This window comes from Amphiura filiformis, chromosome 19 (assembly GCF_039555335.1).
Source record: "Amphiura filiformis chromosome 19, Afil_fr2py, whole genome shotgun sequence".
Taxonomy (NCBI): domain Eukaryota; kingdom Metazoa; phylum Echinodermata; class Ophiuroidea; order Amphilepidida; family Amphiuridae; genus Amphiura; species Amphiura filiformis.
Genome location: NC_092646.1, coordinates 24,262,197 through 24,285,669, shown reverse-complemented (window position 1 = coordinate 24,285,669; position 23,473 = coordinate 24,262,197). Strand labels below are relative to the sequence as shown.

The 23,473-nt window shown below is 38.4% G+C and overlaps 1 protein-coding gene across 1 annotated transcript in view; it reads right to left on the bottom strand.

Moving 5' to 3' along the window:
• Nucleotides 1–13,628: 13,628 nt before the first annotated feature.
• Nucleotides 13,629–23,473, bottom strand: part of LOC140141094 (histone deacetylase complex subunit SAP18-like) — a 49,737-nt gene continuing 39,892 nt past the window's right edge. Inside the window, exons 2-3 of the mRNA XM_072162871.1 lie at nt 15,973–16,079; nt 13,629–15,231 (exon numbers count right to left, since the gene is read on the bottom strand). Coding sequence (XP_072018972.1) covers nt 14,922–15,231; nt 15,973–16,079 — 417 coding nt within the window. The 3' untranslated portion in view covers nt 13,629–14,921. The remainder of the gene's footprint in view (nt 15,232–15,972; nt 16,080–23,473) is intronic.

Here is a 23,473-nt window from a genome sequence, read left to right as displayed (position 1 = left end):
CAATTTTTGGAAATAACTCTCCTCACTCTCCCTAGGCCCAAACTCCCTCTGCAACAACGCCACTAGGTCCTCATAGGATATCTCTCTCGAATCTATATCATTTACGCTCAAAATCGCTAAGGCATCATCCTTACAACAGGTAAATAGCTGATACCTGGCCGCCTCCTCTGTCCACTGGTTATATGCCTTACACGCCTCAAAGTGGATAATAAAATCCTTCCACGGAGTCTTTCCATCAAACTCTGATGGCCTTTTCTCTGGCCTTACCTCGACCCCACAATCGCTAGACTCCCCATCACCGTGTATAGCAGGAGAACATTGGCCCTCTACCAGCTTTGCTCTCTCCTCTATTTGGACTTCCAATTCCATCAGTCCCCGCTCCCTTTCCTTCAACTCTGACTCCCATTTCGTTAAATCTGTCTGCCTCTCTCTGAAAACCTGTTCACAAACCCCCTTCTCTGCTTTAAACTTCTCCCGTCGCTTCTCGACCTTAGCTGCTTCTCTATCTAAATCAGCAGCGCTGCCTTCTAACGCTCTACTTCGTGCAACACACTCTGCCTTCTGGGCATCAAGTTCCTCTATCTCTTTACTCTTCGTCTCCTCCCACGCCTTCACTCCTCTTTCCCACTCCTCCCTCTCATGCTCACACCTCACCTCCCTATCATGTATCTCTGATATCCTCTCTCTCAATTTCTCCTTATTCCTTTCCTTTTTAACATCTATCTTCTGTCTTTCACTGCTTTTAGACTTCTCCCACGTTTCAACTTCTGCACCAAAAGTAGCTTGTTGCTCCTCCAGCTTAGCTATTCCTAGCTTCCTCTCAATCTCCCATATCCTCTCTCTTTCTACTATCTCAGCTTCCCTATCGGACAAAGCACTAAGTCTCCTACCTAGCTCCCACTCCCGTCTATCATTTTGTATGTTGAGAATGTACATATCTTTCTCAAAGGCCGCTCGTCGTTCTTCCAATTCATTAACCTCACGCTCCCTTTCACTTTCCCATGCCCTCACGCTTTCTTCGAACTCAGCCTTCCGGACTGACAGGGCACTCTCACTCTCACTGCTTTTATTTTCTTCCCTCGACCTCGCTTCTCTATCAACGGTAGCTCGTATCTTCTTCAATTCAGCCACTTCACGTGCCCTCTCAACTTCCCATGCCCTCTCTCTTTCCTCAATCCGGGCCTTCCTGTCAGACAGGCTTATTTCCCAAACTTCCACCTGTGAGTCAAAGACAGCTCGTCGTTCCTCCAATTCACTAACTTCTCGTTTCCTTTCACTTTCCCATTCTCTCTCTCTTTCTTCGATACTGGCCTTCTTGTCAGACAGAGCACTTCCCCTCTCATCCAACTCTCGTCTTCGTTGCTGGTTGTACACCATCTGTTCATAAACATCCCTTCTCTCCTCTACGTTCCTCTTGTCCCACAATACCACATCCATTTTATGCTCTCTCTTCATCGCATGCAACATCTCTAATTGAACATTGATCTTCTCCTGTGCCACTCTCACAACATCATCAAGTGCTAACGGGTAGTCCACCTCACCACCCATGTCACCACTATCAGGATCTGGAGCTTCATCATCATTCAATGGCGTCATATACAATCCAATTTCAGCACTATTCTCCGTATCCACAACGGGTATGTCCTCTACCTCCTCTGTCTCCCCTACTCTACTCCCTCCACAATGTCCACTTCCACGCCTTCTGAAACATATATGCCACTATCCTCCCCATCACTGCGCTCCAAATAGCGCCCAAAGTCCTCCTCTACTCCTGGTGGCATCTCCTCACTTCCCACATCTCCATCTATCCTCTCAATTTTGCACTCCTGATGGCTACTCAAAGTCTTCTGGTGCCTTCTCCTACTTCTCCTCCCCAATCTCCTCCTACGACGACCTCCTCTACCTTCCTCATCTACTCTCCCTGACATTGTAGTGCACCTATAGTACTGCTTATAACACTCAAATCCCACTTCTGACACCAATTTGTGGCGGGACGGCCGATTGCCGTGACGAGAGCACGAATGCCTCAATGTGTTTTGGAAAAGAAACCTGGCAGGACTGTAATTTGGTTATGTAAGTCAGGTGGCCGGGTTGACACCAGTTCCCAAAATGGGAACACGAAAAATTTTGTACTGAGGCGTGGGCAAGTTGTGGGGGCGGAACCCCACCTTCGATATTTTTACAAGACAGAAGCGCATCTAATAATTCTTCACGTAGTAGTTCTCTTCGTTATCCTCACAATATTTTATTTGCATAACTCCAGACTATAACATACAATACTCAGCCACACCCCTATTCTACACTTTAGCTTCCTACTCCTACAACTACCTCTGCAGTACTATACCGCTAGCACCCCCTGACAGCAAGGATGAGAATCAATAGGGAAAATGTGTTAATACAATTTAACATGAAAGGCCTACAAAAGTCGAAGTTATTTTGGTACTAAATGAAAAATTGGGCATAGTAGCCCCGCTCAGCGCATGCTAATAGTAATGACACTTACGAACACATGCAAGCATGCATTGGTAAAGTATCATCATAAAATCTATATACACATAATAAAACAATATGATTCCAACAGCATGTGCACTAATCACGTACATAATAAAATAAACATGACTCCCCAAATAAAATCCTCTCTTGTTTATACAATATAAAACTCACCAAAATGATATCCTCTCAAAAGCCACAATACTCCTCAGACTTAGCTCTTAGTTGACGTAACTCTAAGGAATACTACTCCATTTATTTGATACTCCACTCAGGATTAACCCCGGGTAACTCACAGGGCCGACGTCAATCCCTACTTCTCCATCTTAGTTGATAATCCACTCAGGATTAACCCGGGGGCCTCACAGGGCCGGCGTTAATCCCTACTCTCCATCTTAGTTGATAATCCACTCAGGATTAACCCCGGGTAACTCACAGGGCCGGCGTTAATCCCTACTCTCCATCTTAGTTGATAATCACTCAGGATTAACCCGGGTAACTCACAGGGCCGGCGTTAATCCCTACTCTCCATCTTAGTTGATAATCCACTCAGGATTAACCCCGGGTAACTCACAGGGCCGGCGTTAATCCCTACTCTCCATCTTAGTTGATAATCCACTCAGGATTAACCCCGGGTAACTCACAGGGCCGGCGTTAATCCCTACTCTCCATCTTAGTTGATAATCCACTCAGGATTAACCCCGGGTAACTCACAGGGCCGGCGTTAATCCCTACTCTCCATCTTAGTTGATAATCCACTCAGGATTAACCCGGGTAACTCACAGGGCCGGCGTTAATCCCTACTCTCCATCTTAGTTGATAATCCACTCAGGATTAACCCCGGGTAACTCACAGGGCCGGCGTTAATCCCTACTCTCCATCTTAGTAGATAATTCCGCTCAGGCCTGTAGGCCTAAGTATATCCTACAAAAAGCAACCATATGCACAAGTCCGTTGGAATCAATAAAATAAATAATAAATACTGCCCATCACTTACCACGTAATTCCGTGAACGCTAAACCTTCACATAAAAAGATATATGAATATTTAAATACTTTTTCACACAACACATAGGCCTAAATAAGATTATAGGCCCTGTACATGACAATCTCATAATACAAACCTAACTATCCTAGCATTTGGGTGTGACTTGTACATACATACTATGATCTAAATGTTAAAGCCTCTATGATTTGAAACAATTTGTAATTTCGCTACAAGACTACTTTTGGTTGAGGCCTATTGCATATTGGATAATAATCGTGAATAATGTCAAAGGGCAGGCAACATTGCAACACATAATAATTTGTGAAATGTGAGAGAGAGTGTGTGAGTATTATTTTCCAAACGAAAATAATACAACGCGAAAATATAATGACCCCTATCAATTACGCACAACATGCCACATCTAAAATAATTAATTAAATCCAAGATCCGAAAATATAAAACGGGGAACCCCCGTATTGATGCAATTAGCACATGTACATTGTATATGCACTCCCAGTAATGCACATGTACTGTACACGCACCTTTGACCTCGAAGAAAGGTCATCCATCACCTTCGCACGTAAGCACCCACACAATTATGGAACCCATATTTAATTACAAATATAAAATAATTCACAACACCTAACTAATTCAGCTCTTTCTCACTTTCCACTTTACCTAGAAAGCTGAAATGCACACCATAGTAAGGGCAAAGGTATGCTGTCTGGTTTAGGACCTACGATTATAAAATACTAGAATGAGAAATCCTGAATTTGGAGGTGCATTTGAAACCATGAACGACAAGAAATTTGGATGCAGCGCTATGCACACCGCTTACACGTGCGAAACAACATAGCCAAAATCACTAAACTCATGCATGATGAAAATCATCCAAAACACACTTTAAAATTGATTTCACGATCCCAAAACCACCTCTCCGCGTTCTATACACGATACCTAACTTAATTTGGAACAATTTACTTCCGAAAACATAATAATGCTCTAAAAATAATGAAAATAAAAATACGACAAAGTAAAGCTGTATATATTCACCTGCAGCAAAAGATGAGAATGACACGAGGTCGCCCAGCCGTACGGCGCGCTGGTTGGCTGAGGAGATAATTGATTGGATACGTACGGCGCGCTAATTGGCTGAACGGTTAATTGATTGGATACGTACGCTAATTGGCTGACAGAGATAATTGATTGACTGAAAATTACAAGAAATCCAATTTAAAGGGATACACGCGATTTGGGGATAGGAAAATGAAATGGGAATTACCTAAAAATAATATTATGTGTTGGCTTGATTTACCAATACCGTTTCATACACAATTATTTGGGAATCCGATATTAATGAAGTAAAATTTCAGCGCATTAAACATCTACATATCTTACACCAGACAGGTAGTAATTTTTGACTCGATCTTGCTCGAATGTCAGTGGATTGTTTCAGATAAAATTTTGTTGTAAATCCTCGTAGCCATACTTGTGTTCCTCAATATAATTTGCATAGACGGCAGTATTGCCAAGGCCTATTTTTCCAGGTGGTTCCGTTTTGCCCCGGGGGTCCGTTATGCCCCACCTTCCCCTAGTCCCAAATTATTAACCTATATTTTGGTATCAGCAATACTTTACAGCTGATAGCAAATAGTTCATCAATCGCCATCACAGCCAACAGCAAGATTCGCCAAAGCTGCCTACTGCTGATAGCAAATAGTTCGTGAATGTGCTACTATATACGGATAGCAAGTAGTTCACCAATGAGCTATCGACTACTACTGCACATGATTGATAGCAAGTAGTTCATCAATCACAATCTACTGCTGATTGATATCAAGTAATTCATCAATGCCCTATCTACTGCTGACAGCAATCAGGGCGCTATCTACTACTGCTGATAGCAAGATCTACGCTATCCATACTACGGTATACTAAACTGGTTCTATTTTGGACAAGTCGCGTTCCTAGTGGCAAGTTTGTGTAAAAGTTAGCAACTAGCCTATTTTTTTGTTGATTTGGGTATGCTGAACTCGAATCTGTTGTCTGCCAAGCCATATTTTAGACCTATATATAGCATGCAAATTGACATTGGACCTGTTGAGCCTCATAACTTGGAACATATAAATTTGTCCTACGTGTGATCCGTAGACCCAGACTAATAATTTGACATGTTTTTAGTGAATTTGGAGCATGTTTAATTCCCCCTATATGAGCATGTAGGGGGTTTGGGGTCTTTTTTGAGGGTTACATGGTTCCAATATAGCTTGGCAGAAAAAAATCTTTGAATTCAGCATACCCGAACGCGAATTAACCAAAAGAATTTGGTTGCCAGCTTTTACGCGAACTTGCCGCTTGATGCTTTTAAACAAGCACATACCGTATTGTTTGTAATAAACGCCCGGGGGCGTTGCATTTTTCGAAAAGGGGGGCGTTTATTGGAAGTGAATTGTCAGTGAAAAAAGCTTAAAAATCGTGTTCAATTTCCCGATGGTGCTCCTTATTTACACTATACATGATGGCGGGCGCCCACGGAAAATGATATTTTCGTGGGGAATACAACAAAATTACACCTGTAAGTGCATGGAATTAGTGAAATTCTACCATAATTAGGCAATAGGGCCTAAAATGGATGGGAGTTGAGTCATAATAGGTTTTGTCCATTCAATTTTGCGATCGTGACTGACATGACTGATGCAAGTTTTAAGCTTACCTACACGATATGTCATGGAAATGTTCGCATTTTTGTCAAATTTTCACAGAAAAATTGGAGGGGCGTTTATTAGAGGGGAGCGTTTATTACAAACAATGGTATGTCCTAAATAGAACCAGTATAGGCGCAGTCTATACGTAGCTTTTCACTGCGCCATCTATATTGCTGATAACAATCAATATAGCTAGCAAGAAGATCATCAATGCGCTATCTACTGCTGATAGCAAGCAGTCCATCTGTATACAACTATACATGGTATATAGCTTATGATTTCTAAATTGTCTGTTATCTTCCGTAGATAGCTTGTGGTTTCTATATAAATTGTCTGCTATCTTCCGTAGATAGCTTACGATTTCTACATTGTCTGCTATCTTCTGTAGATAGCTTACGATTTCTAAATTGCCTGCTATCTTCCGTAGATAGCTTGTGGTTTCTAAATTGTCTGCTATCTTCCGTAGATAGCTTGTGGTTTTTAAATTATCTGCTATCTTCCGTAGATAGCTTATGATTTAAATTTTCTGCTATCTTACGTATATAAATTGATTTCCAAATTGTCTGCTATCTTCTGTAGATGGCTTGTGATTTCTAAATCGTCTGCTATCTTCCGTAGATAGCTTATGATTTCTAAATTGTCTGCTATCTTATGTTGATATAGCTTGTGATTTCTAAATTGTCTGCTATCTTACGTAGATAGCTTGGATTTCTAAATTGTCTGCCATCTTCTGTAGATAGCTTGTGATTTCTAAATTGTCTATCTTCCGTAGATAGCTATTTCTAAAATAAAACAAACGAAGACGGGAAACAGTTGTACAGCAAATTTTCGGTACTGGGCGTACCTTCTTCAGGCTTTATTTATGAAATGACACAAGAAAACAATCTAAAAACAAGCAAGAAAATTAATGCGTAACGCGTAAAAAACAAGCATGAAAAGATCGCGACTTAAAAACAACGCAGTGTGAAGGCGCATCTATAAAACGCGCGCGTGAAAAAGCTTGTAACTTCTAAATTGTCTGCTATCTTCTGTAGATAGCTTGTGATTTCTAAATTTTCTGCCATCTTATGTTGATAGCTTGTGATTTCTAAATTGTCGGCTATCTTACGTAGATAGCTTGGATTTCTAAATTGTCTGCCATCTTCCGTAGATAGCTTGTGATTTCTAAATTGTCTATCTTAGTAGATAGCTATTTCTAAATAATATTGTCGCTTATCTAATGTATTTATCTTATGATTTCTAAATTGTCTGCTATCTTCTGTAGATAGCTTATGATTTCTAAATTTTCTGCTATCTTCCGTAGATAGCTATTTCTAAATAATATTGTCGGTTATGTAGATAGCTTATGATTTCTAAATTGTCTGCTATCTTATGTAGATAGCTTATGATTTCTAAACTGTCTGCTATCTTCCGTAGATAGCTTGTGGTTTTTAAATTATCTGCTATCTTCCGTAGATAGCTTATGATTTAAATTGTCTGCTATCTTACGTAGATAAATTGATTTCCAAATTGTCTGCTATCTTCTGTAGATGGCTTGTGATTTCTAAATCGTCTGCTATCTTCCGTAGATAGCTTATGATTTCTAAATTGTCTGCTATCTTATGTTGATATAGCTTGTGATTTCTAAATTGTCTGCTATCTTACGTAGATAGCTTGGATTTCTAAATTGTCTGCCATCTTCTGTAGATAGCTTGTGATTTCTAAATTGTCTATCTTCCGTAGATAGCTATTTCTAAAATAAAACAAACGAAGACGGGAAACAGTTGTACAGCAAATTTTCGGTACTGGGCATTACCTTCTTCAGGCTTTATTATGAAATGACACAAGAAAACAATCTAAAACAAGCAAGAAAATTAATGCGTAACGCGTAAAAAAACAAGCATGAAAAGATCGCGACTTAAAAACAACGCAGAGTGAAGGCGCATCTATAAAACGCGCGCGTGAAAAAGCTTGTAACTTCTAAATTGTCTGCTATCTTCTGTAGATAGCTTGTGATTTCTAAATTTTCTGCCATCTTATGTTGATAGCTTGTGATTTCTAAATTGTCGGCTATCTTACGTAGATAGCTTGGATTTCTAAATTGTCTGCCATCTTCCGTAGATAGCTTGTGATTTCTAAATTGTCTATCTTAGTAGATAGCTATTTCTAAATAATATTGTCGGTTATCTAATGTATTTATCTTATGATTTCTAAATTGTCTGCTATCTTCTGTAGATAGCTTATGATTTCTAAATTTTCTGCTATCTTCCGTAGATAGCTATTTCTAAATAATATTGTCGGTTATGTAGATAGCTTATGATTTCTAAATTGTCTGCTATCTTATGTAGATAGCTTATGATTTCTAAACTGTCTGCTATCTTCCGTAGATAACTTGTGATTTCTAAATTGTCTGCTATCTTCCGTAGATAGTTTGTGATTTCTAAATTGTCTGCTATCTTATGTAGATAGCTAATGATTAGGCCTACAAATTGTCTGCTATCTGCCGGAGATAGCTCGATTTCAATATCTTCCATGGATAACTAATGATTATAAATTGTCTGCTATCTTCTGTAGATACCTTATGATTTCTAAATTGTCTGCTATCTTATGTAGATAGCTAATGATTAGGCCTACAAATTGTCTGCTATCTGCCGGAGATAGCTCGATTTCAATATCTTCCATGGATAACTAATGATTATAAATTGTCTGCTATCTTCTGTAGATACCTTATGATTTCTTAATTGTCTGCTATCTTCCATATCTTTCCAATTTTGGGAACCGATACCTGGTTTTCTGGCATAATAAGAGCTCCTGGACTCTATAGTGAACTAAAATTGGGCCAAATTATAGGTTGAAGAAAAATCCTAAATTTGACCAAAGAGCTACAATTTTGGGAGTTTTATTTAAAGTTGAGCTAAAGAACTGAAACATGAGAGATCTCTTGCAGCACTAAAAAGTACACAAGCAATGACCCCATGGATCACTAATAATGATACAGATGAAACAGATTGACTATTTACAACTTTTATTTTACTACCTTCTCAGGCTATCACACTACAGACTAACAAAACATGTAATGGGCTATTCCATTTAAAATCCACACTCCCCCTGTGGAAGATTTTGGAAATATCTTCAACAGAGGGAGTATGTTTTTCAAATGTAATTGGTCAGGGTTAATCATTTTGAAACCCATACTCCCCCACCTATATCTTCCACAACTGGAGTGAGTATTTCAAATATAAGTTACCCAACTGTCTATTCTATTCGAAACTCATACTCCCTCTGTGGAAGACTTTATCTAAATCTTCCACAGGGGTAGTGTGGATTTTAAATGGAATAGCCCAATCGCTACAAGTTGTACAATTAAAACAAATATTACACGTAGATAAAAATGACATAATTGTGTTACCTTCTAGGGTTGCTCTCAGTTTAAGGTGTCATAATTTTCCTTAGAAAATCCATTTGCTACCATATTCGAAAGAACCAACATACAAAAACAACAATTAATTTGTGAAAATTGTAATGTTTTTCCAATCCACTTTTGTTTAACGGGTTTATCTGTGGAAGTAAAGTTAATTTTCTGTGGTGTGTGTGTCGAGCACATTCAAGCATGTACAGAGAAGTGATAAACAATCATGCTGATTGGCTGATCAACAGTCATGACAACAACACAGTTGACCCATTTGTCATCGGTGCGTAAAAAAGGAGACATCACTTTTTCTACACAATCACCGATCACAGCGCATAGTATTAGAACATTTACTTTAAACCACCTGATCATTGACAAATTTGTCCATGTTTGAGTGAAACAGGATCCTAAACAAAGATATAATACCCAACGATTATAGACTAAACATTGCACCATACGTAACATTATGGCAGATCCACCAAAATCGAATAAAAATTTGCGTCTTTCAGCATGAGCATTTTAAAGGTTTGAATATGCAGTGCTTAGTGTGCTTTTTGCAGAATGCAAACAACTAGACACTTTGAATCAAAATTTGCTGGGGCACATATGTGACCGTCCACGGCGAATGAGCCGTAAATTCCTCCCCCGGTCAATTTTGTTTTATTTCGGTTTTAAGAAATAAAGGGTAATGCTTTACCTTTACACCCAAATAATGTGTCGAGGCAGTAAAAGCGTAAATAATGGGTGAGGCGCAGCCGAACCCATTATTTAAACGCTTTTACTGCCGAGGACACATTATTTGTGTAAAGGATAATGCTGCACCCTTTATTTCTATTCTATTACCATAAAATAGTGCGATTTAAAGAGAAAATATCATTTTTTGGCACAAATATTTTAAGTTGTTTACTTCAAGGTGGAGCGCGTACGCATAAGTGACAGCGCGTATCGCGGAAATATTGCACGCGTAACCAAGCGTGATGCTGTGCGTAGAATGCGTTACGGCGCTCGACCCATTATTGCAGAATAATGGGCTCTCACGTGACGCGTTTCAACAAATCACAGTGCGCGATTTTGAATAATGGGTCGTGGAGGTAATAGAATAAAAAATAAACATCATAAACTTAAAACTGGTATATCATTTGACTTCAAACGATATCCAGAAGCGGGGTTATGGTTTGTTAAACTTTGCTCCTTCAACAAAACTATAGCTTTTTACGTTTTTACATGTGTCTCTTTTTCCACATTGTTGGCAATAAATATCAAACAGTCATAATTGGCGGTCATTTCAAATCATCCCCAAGTTCTCTCATTGTTAATTGTTGGTTATGCATACCTGTACAAAATACAATGCCTGGTAACCCACCACTTGAACAGGATTTAGCAATATAAGCAAACAAAGACCAGAGCTATTAAAAGTTCTATAGCCATCTAAGGTAGAAGCTTATTATCCACTTCAACAATAGGATTATTGATTAGTTTTTGACTATCGAAAAGAGACGGATGTCGGGCCAGCTTAAGTTACCGATGAATATGACCTTCGTACACATTTTACACCGTAACTCAGATTACAATTTAGGGAATTTACGGCTCATTTGTGCTGCCGGGTCACATATCGAAATAATCCAGGGGTACATTAAGTTGCCTCCATGAGCGACATGCAAACATGGCGGAGTCGGTATTCTTGTATTCGACCTCACTGACCCAAAATGATTAATTTCCATTCTTTCCATTATGACTTCCCCAGAAAATATTTTCTGAGAGAGCAATCTGCCCTGCACACCGACATCGCCTGGCTAATAATTATTTGGTGTAGCAGTGACATTAAAATGAATACACGGGATCGATACACGTGAATTGCTATGCACGATTTTGATATCAGACGAAAATCTTCGGATACTGAGTTAGAAAATGATGAATATCTCCCGTAAATGAATTTTTCTCAAGAAACCAGATGTGGTCTCATACACTTGAAAATATGTGTTGAACAGATATTATAGTCGTTAGCGTGCGCTTTGAAAATTGGCCGTGCGCTTTGAACTCAAAATTTGACCAAGACTCTCAATTTTATATTGCGTTGGTCTTGTATGGACTACATCGCGCAGCAGGCTATAGCGGCACTCACTCAAGTGGAGAGAGTATAACCATTGACCGCAATGTCGATACAAGCTTGCTCACAGAGCGAGAAATCAATTACCCGTCTATGTCAGTAGCCTTAGTCAGGTCACTTTGCTAATAATATGCATCTCATAAGGTCCGAATAAAATGGTCATGGGTGGCTGTGGATTCAACCTACCATGGCGATTTCTACTATGAAGATATCGGGGCGATGTCACTGTGCCCTGGGAATGTGTCCCGTTTTATAAGCCCTGTATGTAAGGTAATTTACCATGCATAAGAATACACATTCATGAAAAAGTCTGGAAATTTGACAAAAACACCTGAAAATGGGCTGAAAATAATTAAAAAATAATTAAAATTGACTGGGTTTTGACTGGGCATTCTCATGCCTGATTTACACAACAATAAGTTTTCTACACTAATACTGATACTAATATTTAAGGTGACATAAAAAATTCAGTGAATCTTTTAAAATAAAAGCTAATTTAATTTTCACAAATCTTTTTGATATATGATACATCCGAAGGAAATATCTGTCTGTTTGGATATTGAAAACTTCTGCTGATACATTTTGTTATCAATCAACATCAATGGACTGGGATGTTAGCCAGGACAATTCTACATTGTACACTGTACCACCATAAACAGTAAAAGACAGAGTTGTCCCTTGATTATCCATTCGCCCATTACACCCTAGACTGGCCCCCAGTCTCGGTTCGGTTCCATCTCTGGATAATGTAACAATAAATAATTACGTAATGCCCTAAGAAAAAAAATGCCAACTCCCCCCCTTATTTTCTTCAATGCCAAAAACCCATTCCTCTTCATCCACAAATCGACGCCACTAATTACACCCACCACAGTCAACCATGCAGCAATATAGAAATATACTCAGTATTATAAGTGAACGCGAAAGTCCATTGAGCGCTGATCTTGCCCCCCAGTCTCGGTTCGGTTCCATCTCTGGATAATGTAACAATAAATAATTACGTAATGCCCTATGAAAAAAAATGCCAACCCCCCCCCCTTATTTTCTTCAATGCCAAAAACCCATTCCTCTTCATCCACAAATCGACGCCACTAATTACACCCACCACAGTCAACCATGCAGCAATATAGAAATATACTCAGTATTATAAGTGAACGCGAAAGTCCATTGAGCGCTGATTCGAGACTGGTCCAATCTGTTAGAGATCTCACTTCCAAATATTCGTTCAACGAAGCACGGTGATTCGATGTCAATTACGTAAAGCCCGCCCCAGTTTCAATTCAAATATGGTAGCACAAAGCTATGCCGCGGGATGTGACTTAAGATCGGATGGGACACTTGTCAACAACTGAGAGGTATTGAGCTCAAGTGGCACGCGTCTGATAGACCCATGGCACGCGCAATAATAAAAGGCAACCACTCGACTCGGACTTAGGCCTATTGTCCATATTATGCGTACATTATCGCGTGCGGTTTGCAAATGTTTGCACATTATTTAGCTAGGAAGCCTTTTCAAATATCCCGCGCTGCCAAGCTGCGTTGATTGGTCGGATACAATATCGTTGTTTAGTCGCTTACACAAACGTTAATGTAGTGAAAACATGGACGTGGTATATAGAAAGATTGCGTGACTCCAAATCCGTAAAAGTGAACTTCCAGCAGTTTGTGGGAGCTGGAAGTCAAATTGCCTACAGACTGGGAGGGTCCGTGTATTGGGTTGATTTTTAATGCTATGTAATCTACATTACCAGTCGTTCTCCACGGACCCGAGGGAGGGTCTAATTACACCCATGTACGAGGAGAGCCTAGATCTGGCAGCATGCATGAATCGGAATTGAACCAGTGATATAACATTGCATAAAGTTATGTAATACTTCCTTTCATGTCTATTGCCAGTTCGAGGCTCTCCCCACATACGATGGAACCATGCAATAGGCAAATTGCCTTAGTAAGCAATGACTCAAGACATTCAATACATTGGATCCATTTTACAAACATTGTTCAATGAACCATATCTCCTTTTCTTCTCTGGCAACTTTCCACTCAGTTTGTGAGAACAGGTCTCATTTGTGATGTATTCAAGAAATATCATGTGGAACTGGGTTTTAATTGTTACTAAATGTGGTGACAGTCTGATCCAATTGGCTATTGCAGTTGAAATCCATACACCCCGATGGAAGACATGACATTAATCTTCCACACAGGGAGTGTGAAAATCAAATGGGGTTACCTGAATGGCTGTCTCCATTTGAAATCTACACCCCCTCTGTGGATTAAGATCATATCTTCCATAGGGGGTGTATGGATTTCAAGTGGAATAGCCCAATCAGGCCAACGGAGGCAATTTTAATTATTATCATAATCAAATTGCACACTTGTTACTGTAAAGCATGACACTTTTGCTGCATTAAAAGTTTTGGGGATAATCCATGCTTTTGCGACATGAAATTTTTGTGAATTTTTATATTTCCTTAAAGGTATATAGGTGGAAAATATTTGGTGCATAAAAACTGTGCAAATCAGTTGCACTCGCAAAATTTTTATGCACATGAACATGTCATGCTTCACAGTAACCAAGTGTACTACTGCTAAAACCGATGAAAACAAATGAAGTTGTATATCCAAGTGACCATTGTTCTCAGTATATTTCTCCAAATCCAGTGTTAATGTTCCATGATTTTAGCACCACCAGTACAGTCTTCAAATTATTTTTTTTTACCTTGGGGTGCACTTTTGCAACCCATTTGAAAGTTGTGGTGCAATTTAATCTGACGTAGAGCAATTTGAAGTGCAGTCTCAGACAAACAACACATAAAGTCAGTACATAGTGGTGTCACAATTTTGCACCACACTTTGACAGTTGTATCGCAAAAGGTGAATGTTGGAGTGCAAATTGCACTGCGATAGGGCTTATTTTGAACACTGCACCAGTATTACACTTTCTGTGCCACTATAATTGGCAATTCTCCTGTTAACTGTTGGTTTGGTCTCAGTGGCCACAGACCATCGCATAGATAGTCTGTGAATTTGCCATCACAAAAGCGCATGGGTGAGAGAAGGTCGGTTGCATAATGTATGATTTTTTCCAATAAATATTGTTTGCAAAGCGAATATCAAAGAGAGCATTATTTTCTCTAATTTTGTGCAATGATGGTTCTTTTCTTGTGAATGTATGTCAAAAGGCGCTTACCCCAAGAACACATTATCAAAATACCTAGATAAAAAAAAACACCAAACCATATCATTATCGGCCCCAGCTGTCTCGTCTCCCACCCATGCCACCGATTACAGGTCCACCACCCATACCACCCCTAGGGGGTAGGGTAATGGCAATGTCTAAATAGTCTCCAATAGTAAAATCAGACTGGATCAATGTGACTGTATCATCTGGGCCTTTGCGTCCTGAGCACGTCATCCCTATCTCCCGCATGCGGTATCTCCCGGAGCGGCCGTCCGGGAACACAAGGGCGAAATCAAAGTAGGTGCCTTTACGTCTGGCTTCCGGGTTGACTTCTTTGACCAGGCTGGAGATTTCTTTCAGTGTTGCATCCATCCTATAACAGTGAAAAAAATAATTCATTCAGGATTATAGCAGTGGTGTCAACCCGTCAATCTGTGATTCACGCCCATAGATTATAGGGTTAGACTTATGCCCATATTATACTAGCACTCGTAGCGTGCGATTACAAAAAATCGCTAGTGATCAAATACTGGTAGTGTTCATTCAGTCATGGTAGGCAACATGTGTCACAAGTTGTCAAAGTCAACTGGATGTATGCTAGCTACTTACAATCAGATATCAAAAATCGTTTTTCTGATAAGCGACAGAAGATACGTCACTACAAAATGCTACGCTCCTCGCGATTGTTTAGTATGATACAGGCATTAGTGTGGTATAGTTCAGTTTAATGCTAAGGTTAAAATCATCCTTAGAGTAGATGGTTTGAGATGAAATATACATATTTGCCCAACCTTAGGATTAGGATTGGCGTAAATAATGATGTCTTCCGAGTTATATGAGACGATAATGCATGACAGCGGCTAAAAACAATACCTTTATTCTCTAAATATTTCACACACATGAGATATGAATTTGGGCTGTTCAATTTAAAATCCACACTACCCCTGTGGAAGATTCATGTTGATTCTTTCTTAGAGGGTGTATGAAATTCAAATGGAGCTGCCTAATGTGTTAATTCCATTTGAAATTCATACTCCCCCTGTGGAAGATATTTCCAAAATCTTCCACAGGGGTAGTGTGTATTTTAAATAGAATAGCCCATTGATGCCCTTACCATGTGTATATTTGTAGTTCATTTGATGGTACTGTTCCTCTGTTGAATTCCTCAGGTCTGTGATGCCGGCCATTATTACAGAACACACGCAGCAGCAGAGGGCATGTCTGTCAAATAAATACAAATCAAAATGAAGACAAATTAATAATGAACTACAAACTCTTTCATCTGCCTACCCATGAATACACTTGACTCCCAAGGGTTCTTCCATCACACCCATTCATCTTGGGGGAGGGGGCAAGGGTGAAAATAATAGACCTTAGACCAGGGGCCCCTGGTTCACTAAGATTTGGAGTTAACCAGGGGCCACTTTGGATGAACCAGAGGACACGTAGTCTGGGGGGATTTGTATTCTCAGGTGGATACCATTCTCATGCATGAACTTTCAAAATGGACCATAAACTAAGAATATTTCCAGGGCTTGCATAATACCCTACAACACATATTTTGGTCATGTTCATACCCTAAAACAGCTGAAAACAATTATTATTTTGCAATTTTTTATGTTTCATGTTCCAGGTCCATTCAAATATACCCATTTAAAAAATTTTGTTGACATCCTAAATGATGTACTTTTTGATGTTTCATGTTCAAGGTCCTGTTAACATTCCCCTTTTTCTGATTTTTGACATTTTTGGACACACTAAACAATGTATGCACGTACATTGTTTGACCGTACTTGAACTACCCTTTTTACACATTTTTTGCAAGAGAATGATATCCACCTCGAAATACAAGTCCCCTGACCATTCAAGATAATCCAAATGATGAAGAAACAATTATTTTAAGCACCCCCCCAAATATTATTTCCCATGTAGAAAAGAGAGTGCCTCTATTGCAATCCTACTATTAAATATTGTCATATTGGTCAATATAGGTCAATGTAATAGCAGCTCAATTACTGCATCAGGATAATTGCTTTTAAAGTGCCATTTAAGTCGGGACCAAGAAGATTTTTGTTGTTGCTCTCCCCCCCCCCCATCTTCTTGTGCATGAACTTGAAGTAGATAAAATTCAATGAAATATGCTACGTATTGCCTTTCAAAATGCAATAAAAGCTATGTAATTGGATATCTCAGTTCTTACAATAATAGGAGCTACAGGTCCGTAGCCAGGATTTATTTGGGGATGCTGATTTTGAAAAAGTGGACCCTTTTTTCAAAAATTGGACCTTTTTGGACTGGGGGCGGATTTGGACATTTTTTTGAACAAAAAGGCATAAAAAACCTTGTTACGCTCGCATATGGGACTTTTTGGGTCAAAAATGGGGACTTTTTGGGCCTTTGGCATTTGGGGGGGGAAGGTGCATTGCACCCCTGGCTATGGGCCTGAGGAGCTATGTATGATTGTGACTTTCAAAACTTGCATATGGCTCAAAATATGCTAAGGTGTCATATTATAGCCATATATTTTGACATCTTTTTAAAAAAATAATAATTATAGAAATGGAATATTTGCTAGTTTAGTGGCAAGTTTATGTAGTAAAGACATAGCATACACAATTTAAGTAAAATCCTTTCACTCTAAATAATAAAAATAATAAAAAATAGCTGTAAAAATGCCTATTTTTACACTTTTATTTGTAACATGCCAAGAGACGCCTTTTTTCAACAGCTTTTAATTTTTTTATGGATCCTTATAGAAATTCATGTGACCTGTTTCCCAAAATGGTGCAGTAAACCAATCAAAAAAACAGAAAGAGGCATAGGCGTAGATCCCGGGGGGATGGGGGGATTTATCCCCCAATATTTTGCCAGGGGGATGGTCCATACAATCATCCCCCCCCCTCAATGTTGACGCCTGATAATGGGTTTCTGACCAAATTAACCTCATATTTGCCCATTTTAGTCCCCAAAGTGCAAATTTTCGCGCGCTTCACGCGCATTTAATCTACTTTTACACCATATTTCATCAGTTTAGCTTCAAAATAGCAAAAAATTTTATCGCGCTTCAGGCAGCATTTATATCATAAACTTATTCTGTCGCCAAAGGGTGCTGGATTGACTATACTTCAAGATTTTTTTCCAACTTCATCCCCCCCAATGTCAAAAAGAAATCTACGCCACTGGAAAGAGGCATTATGAATTATAAGTTAACAGATCAAAAAAAGGATTTAAAAGTTTGCCTTGCGTATGTTACTATTGTCTGTCAAACTTTTGATTGATTTTGAAGTCCCTCAGTTTTTTATAAACAAAGACTTGAAGCATAAACTAAAGGGTAAATCTATTGTAAATAACTTCATTTCTCCATATTATAATCAATTTGTAAGTGGCTGCCATCTTTTTTGAACATATAACAATTTTAAAATTTGTCTTGAAATGTCTGTCAAATAGTAACATACGCAAGACGGTGCTGTAATTCCTGCTAAACTAGGGTGATACAGCTAATTATGCTACATGACATAGCATTTAGCTCCACCTAGCTTTGTGGCACTATCACTTTGTGAGGAGAAGCTTTTTGATGACACAATCCATTGTTAAGTGTTGTCTGTCAAACATTTGTATGCATAAGTTTGTATGCATAAGATTTGTATGTGTCTGTCAAAAGTAACATACATAATACGTTTAAAAAATTAAAAATCACTTGATGTTCACATTATGATGATAGTTTAGAGTTTATAAAAGTGTTTTAAAACATGTGATTTATAAACTGCATGTGATCTTTATTCAATTTCCCATCTTGAACTACTGTTTTTGCCAAATTATTATTCTGTATGTTACATTTGACAGACATCTTGCGTATGTTATGGCTTGACAGACACACATATTTTATTTATAACAATTTATCCTCCTTATTGTAATATTTGGACACATTTTTTCCACAATCAGTTGCTGTAGGTCCTACACCTAAATAACCACAAAATACCTTATGTAATACTTTATAAATTTTTATTTGATTGCAGAAAATCATCAAAATTGTGTCTGTCAAATATAACGTCACGCAAGGGCTAGAAAATTAAATTTGTGAAGTAAATGGTCTATAACTTATCTTTCTTTTAGTGTATTATGAACGATATATGTGCATACTATAATTTAAACCTGGTTGGAGACCAAAAGAAAAGAGCTGGAAAAATAATTGTGTGTTACACTTTTATGACACCTTAGCTTATTTTGAGCCATATACACAAGAAAGATTTCAAACCCCAAATCAAATAAAAAAATGGGGGGGGGTCTGGTTTTAAGCCCTCAATATATTGCAATTGTCACTATCATACACATTTCATTTGAATGAACACAGCTGCCAACACCATGATGATTTTCCAAATACAATGTGATGAGCACTCTCAAGTGCTTAATGCAGTGATTGCAGTCTACAGGGTGTCCCAGAATGATCTATACCGGAAAAGATGGAATTTTTTAGGTATGAAGAGCATGTTTATTGGTCATATTGTTTTGCATTTTAAGTTCTACATATATTTAGCTTTCTCAGATTTTTTAGATTTTAAAGATTGGACGTTTTTAGTAGAAGTTATAGAAGATTGCGTAAAAATGGTGAATTCTAAGTTTTGACAATGCAACCTATTTTGAAAATCTGTAAAATTACTAACCGTTCAGCACAAAGTTATTTGGAAAAAGTTATGCAGGTATTTTAGTTGTGCCCGTTCATATTTCCACTAAATATCCGATATCCATCTATTATTTATGGCGTTATTGAATCAGTTAAAGAATGAAAGTTGTTTTATTGACATTAAATGTACATAAAAAAGATCCATGAGTTGATCAAGTGTGTTGTGCCATTTTTCAAGGGTATGCGAGTCGTTTGCGCTGAAAATGAAAAGCAGGTTTTTCATCGATTTTACATTATTCCATGCCACGCCAAAACAAATAAAGTTAGCGTGCTGAAATTAACAGAATAAGTAGGAGACATGTCCAACATTATAATACAGGTATCAAAAATAGATACACTGCCCGTCTTCTATTTTTAGTTATTTTTGCAAACACGGTACAAATCATTCTGGGACACCCTGTATATGTGAAAGTGAATCCAACTCACTTGTGAGCTCTCATGTACAAAACCCTCACGCTCCACAACTTGAGATCATCTTTTCTGATATGGCTGTTGAATGGAGGCTAGTATACTGCCTCTGAGAATGAGGTGAATATTGAGCATGCGGTTCAGTATTGAGCACTTACACTCTAATTTTGTAATATTCATTTTTCTTGAATATAATCCCTACTCATTTATTTTTGATCCTGTAACTATTCATTTTGATGAACTATACTGTTCATTTTGATTAGGTATATCACTTTGAACTGACAATCTTATCAAAATAAATAGTTTCTGTTTTATTTGAACAAGTAACTATTCAAATTGACAATATCTCCAACTCATTATTTGACAAGATTACCCACATTATTTTGACAAGATTCTGTTAAGTCCCCCTCTGACAAGACAAACTATTCAAAATTCATTTTTGGGGGTAATTTCTGATAAGAACCTATTCATTTCTGACAAGAACCTATTCATTTGTTGAAAATGACAAGGCAGTCTTATCAAATTTGATAAGTTTCTTGTCATTTTGATGAGAATATCCAATTAATCAGTTAATCTTGAAAACAATTCTGTTATATGCCCCTCGGAATAGTCATGCTTGTTGAATAGATTCTATTCATTTGTGAGGAGTAAATGTTTAGAGTGTACCCATGAACTGGGTTCAATAATCAACAGCCTACAGCACAGGTATCTGATACGACTTCATCAATTGTGAGGAGATGGAAGCAACAAAGAATCTTGTCTACAAGCAAAATTTAAAATTAATTTCCACTTTTTCAATTAATATTCTTGCCAATTTTACAAGCTATGTCAGTGTGCTGGAAATTCTATATCAACATTGTAAAGTACATAACATGCCACACATCCTCGTTTACAATAAAGTGCTTTGGTATACAAAGATTCAAATAATGTGAAAATATCTACTTACAAAAATAGCAACTCATACCATCCCTCTTATTTCTTTTAACCCCCTGGACTGGACACTACTGGTCATCTTTAACAGCATTTCTGATTGGTTGATAACTTGAAATGCCCATTTTAATTGCCAATTATAACTAGGCTTTAAACTATTTATGGTCAAACTTGCATTTACAGATGATCTTATTAATAGTACCCTCCCTGATTGGTTCAAAATTGGACACAATATTCATTTTGGCCAATCGACAGGTAGTTCTCATGGGGTTAAACTTTCCCAACCTTGTTTTCTTGAAATGCCATTGATTAGGCCAAACAGAAACAGTTCTGTGTTTCCCTCTGCGACTGATCCTTTATTCATTAGACAAATATTTTATAAGCACCCAAACGTTTCCAAAAGTGTTAAAAATAACAAACTAAAAAAAAAGGCACAAAGGTTTTGGGATGGTGGTGGGTACACACTAAAAAATGTGTGACACCACAGGAGCTGATAGGTCTATACTGTCACGGAGGTATAAGTGCGTTAGTGTTATAGACCTGACGGGGAAGTCCTCTTTTGGTCTATACGCTAGCAGCTCGCCTCTTAAACCCAGGGTCGTGGGTTCGAGGCCCGGCAGGACCGGAAGTGGCTCTAGGAGGCGCAGGATATTTCCGTGAGGGGTTTGTGACATAAATGGTGGCAGCGGTGGTCCCTGGTGTTTCTTAACACCAGGGGATCCCATCGGAAAGGGTTAGGCGTTCATAAAAATGGCTGGCCAAGTATGCCTTGTATCAAGGACGACCAGTCTGGCCGAGTATGCCTTGTTTCAAGGACGACCAGCGTGATCAGAGGTCGTAAGGCGCGAGGACGCGCCTTACGAGGAGGGGGAGCATGTCACGGAGGTATAAGTGCGTTAGTGTTATAGACCTGACGGGAAGTCCTCTTTTGGTCTATACGCTTAGCGCTTCGCCTCTTAAACCCAGGGTCGTGGGTTCGAGTCCCGGCAGGACCGGAAGTGGCTCTAGGAGGCGCAGGATATTTCCGTGAGGGGTTTGTGACAATACCATCTGACCATCATGCTTTACAGTACCATAATAGAACTGAATGTGTAATAGAAAGTGTACACAAAATCCTATGTTACACTTTTAATTAATCGCTTAAATCAGGGGTATTTTGTTTGAAAAAATATGACCTCTATAAAGAACTGTCCATATAGATTTCAATATTAAGCAGCTCTTACTTTAATATTTTTTTGTACAAGTACTTTCTATGGAGCAAGCAGAAAGATTGCAATGCATAATTTGATATTCCCTTCAGTTGTTGTTGTGCGACACAGGGACAGACCCGACGCTGGAAGTGCATCACACCATCCCCAAATTTGCCAAAGTGTACAAAAAGTCCCAAAATTTCAGGAAAAAAAAAAAGGTTTTTACTGTTTTTAAATCAAAAATCACCCCCTAGGAAAAAAGTCCATTTTTTTTTCAAAATCAGCACCCCAAAAAATAAACCTGCACAGGGATATAAAAGGCCTATGTGCAGCAACTCCCATTCACACAATGGCACACCTGTGGGCACGCTTAATGGCACCATTTTACAGTTCTATTTTGAACTCATAAAATCTGTCACCAAATGACCCTGTTCCAGCGACCCTGTTTTTCTCTAAAATCATTCGAATTTTTGTTAACATTTTCACTTCTTATTCAATTTAGGCTACTTTATGAAGTTTTTGTATTTAAAAAAAGGAGTGAAATGAGCAAAATTTAGTTGTAACTTGTTATGACCCCTAATTTTTCCAAGTCAGTGAATGATAACCCTTTTTATCGGTTCCTCATCAAATCACCACTTTTTAGTACCAAAGTCCTTTAATATCTCTAGGTTTGACTACTTCCATTTCCAAATCCTCTCCTCAAAATGTTCCGATTTGAAAAGAGGAAATGCTAATTGTCCCACCTTGGAAATTCCACTTGTGAACAACACAATATTTTTCTCAGATTGTTAAATTCATGAGATAGAAATCTATATTTTTTCCACTTTAGTGCAATGCAGAGTACTACACTATGGACCACAATGGCCTCGTCCCAATGGCATTGTTCAATAACCTCAATTTAACAATCATAGTGCAAAATTTGATCTTAAGTTGCATAGTATGAGTTTTTGTACCCACATTTTCAAAGGTCATTCAATGAATGTACAAATGTATTGGGGGTTAAAGAAGTGTGCCTTGATGAGCATCCTAGTGTTAAGTGCAATGCGGAGTACTAGATCTATGTAGAAACATTTCCTGGGGCAATGCATGTCTTAGTATTTGCAAGCCAGGGTTTTACTTGTTGCAGTTCTGGAACCGAGGCAATAAATTGAAGGCGGTACCTGCCGAACAGGTGCGCTTTTCTGAATGAATCAAACAGTTTAAATTACGAGCTACAGAGATCCTATTTCTGGCAATTCCAGGAGCATCCTTTTTCTGTTTCTATCACTAGCACCTTAGAACACATAAAAAAACAAAACAAAAAGAAAATAGAATAAAAAAGAATGAAACAATTTTTAAGTAGATACTGTTCATCATTACCAATTTTCAAACAAGTAATGTTCCATTTTCTTTTCCCATATTTGTTA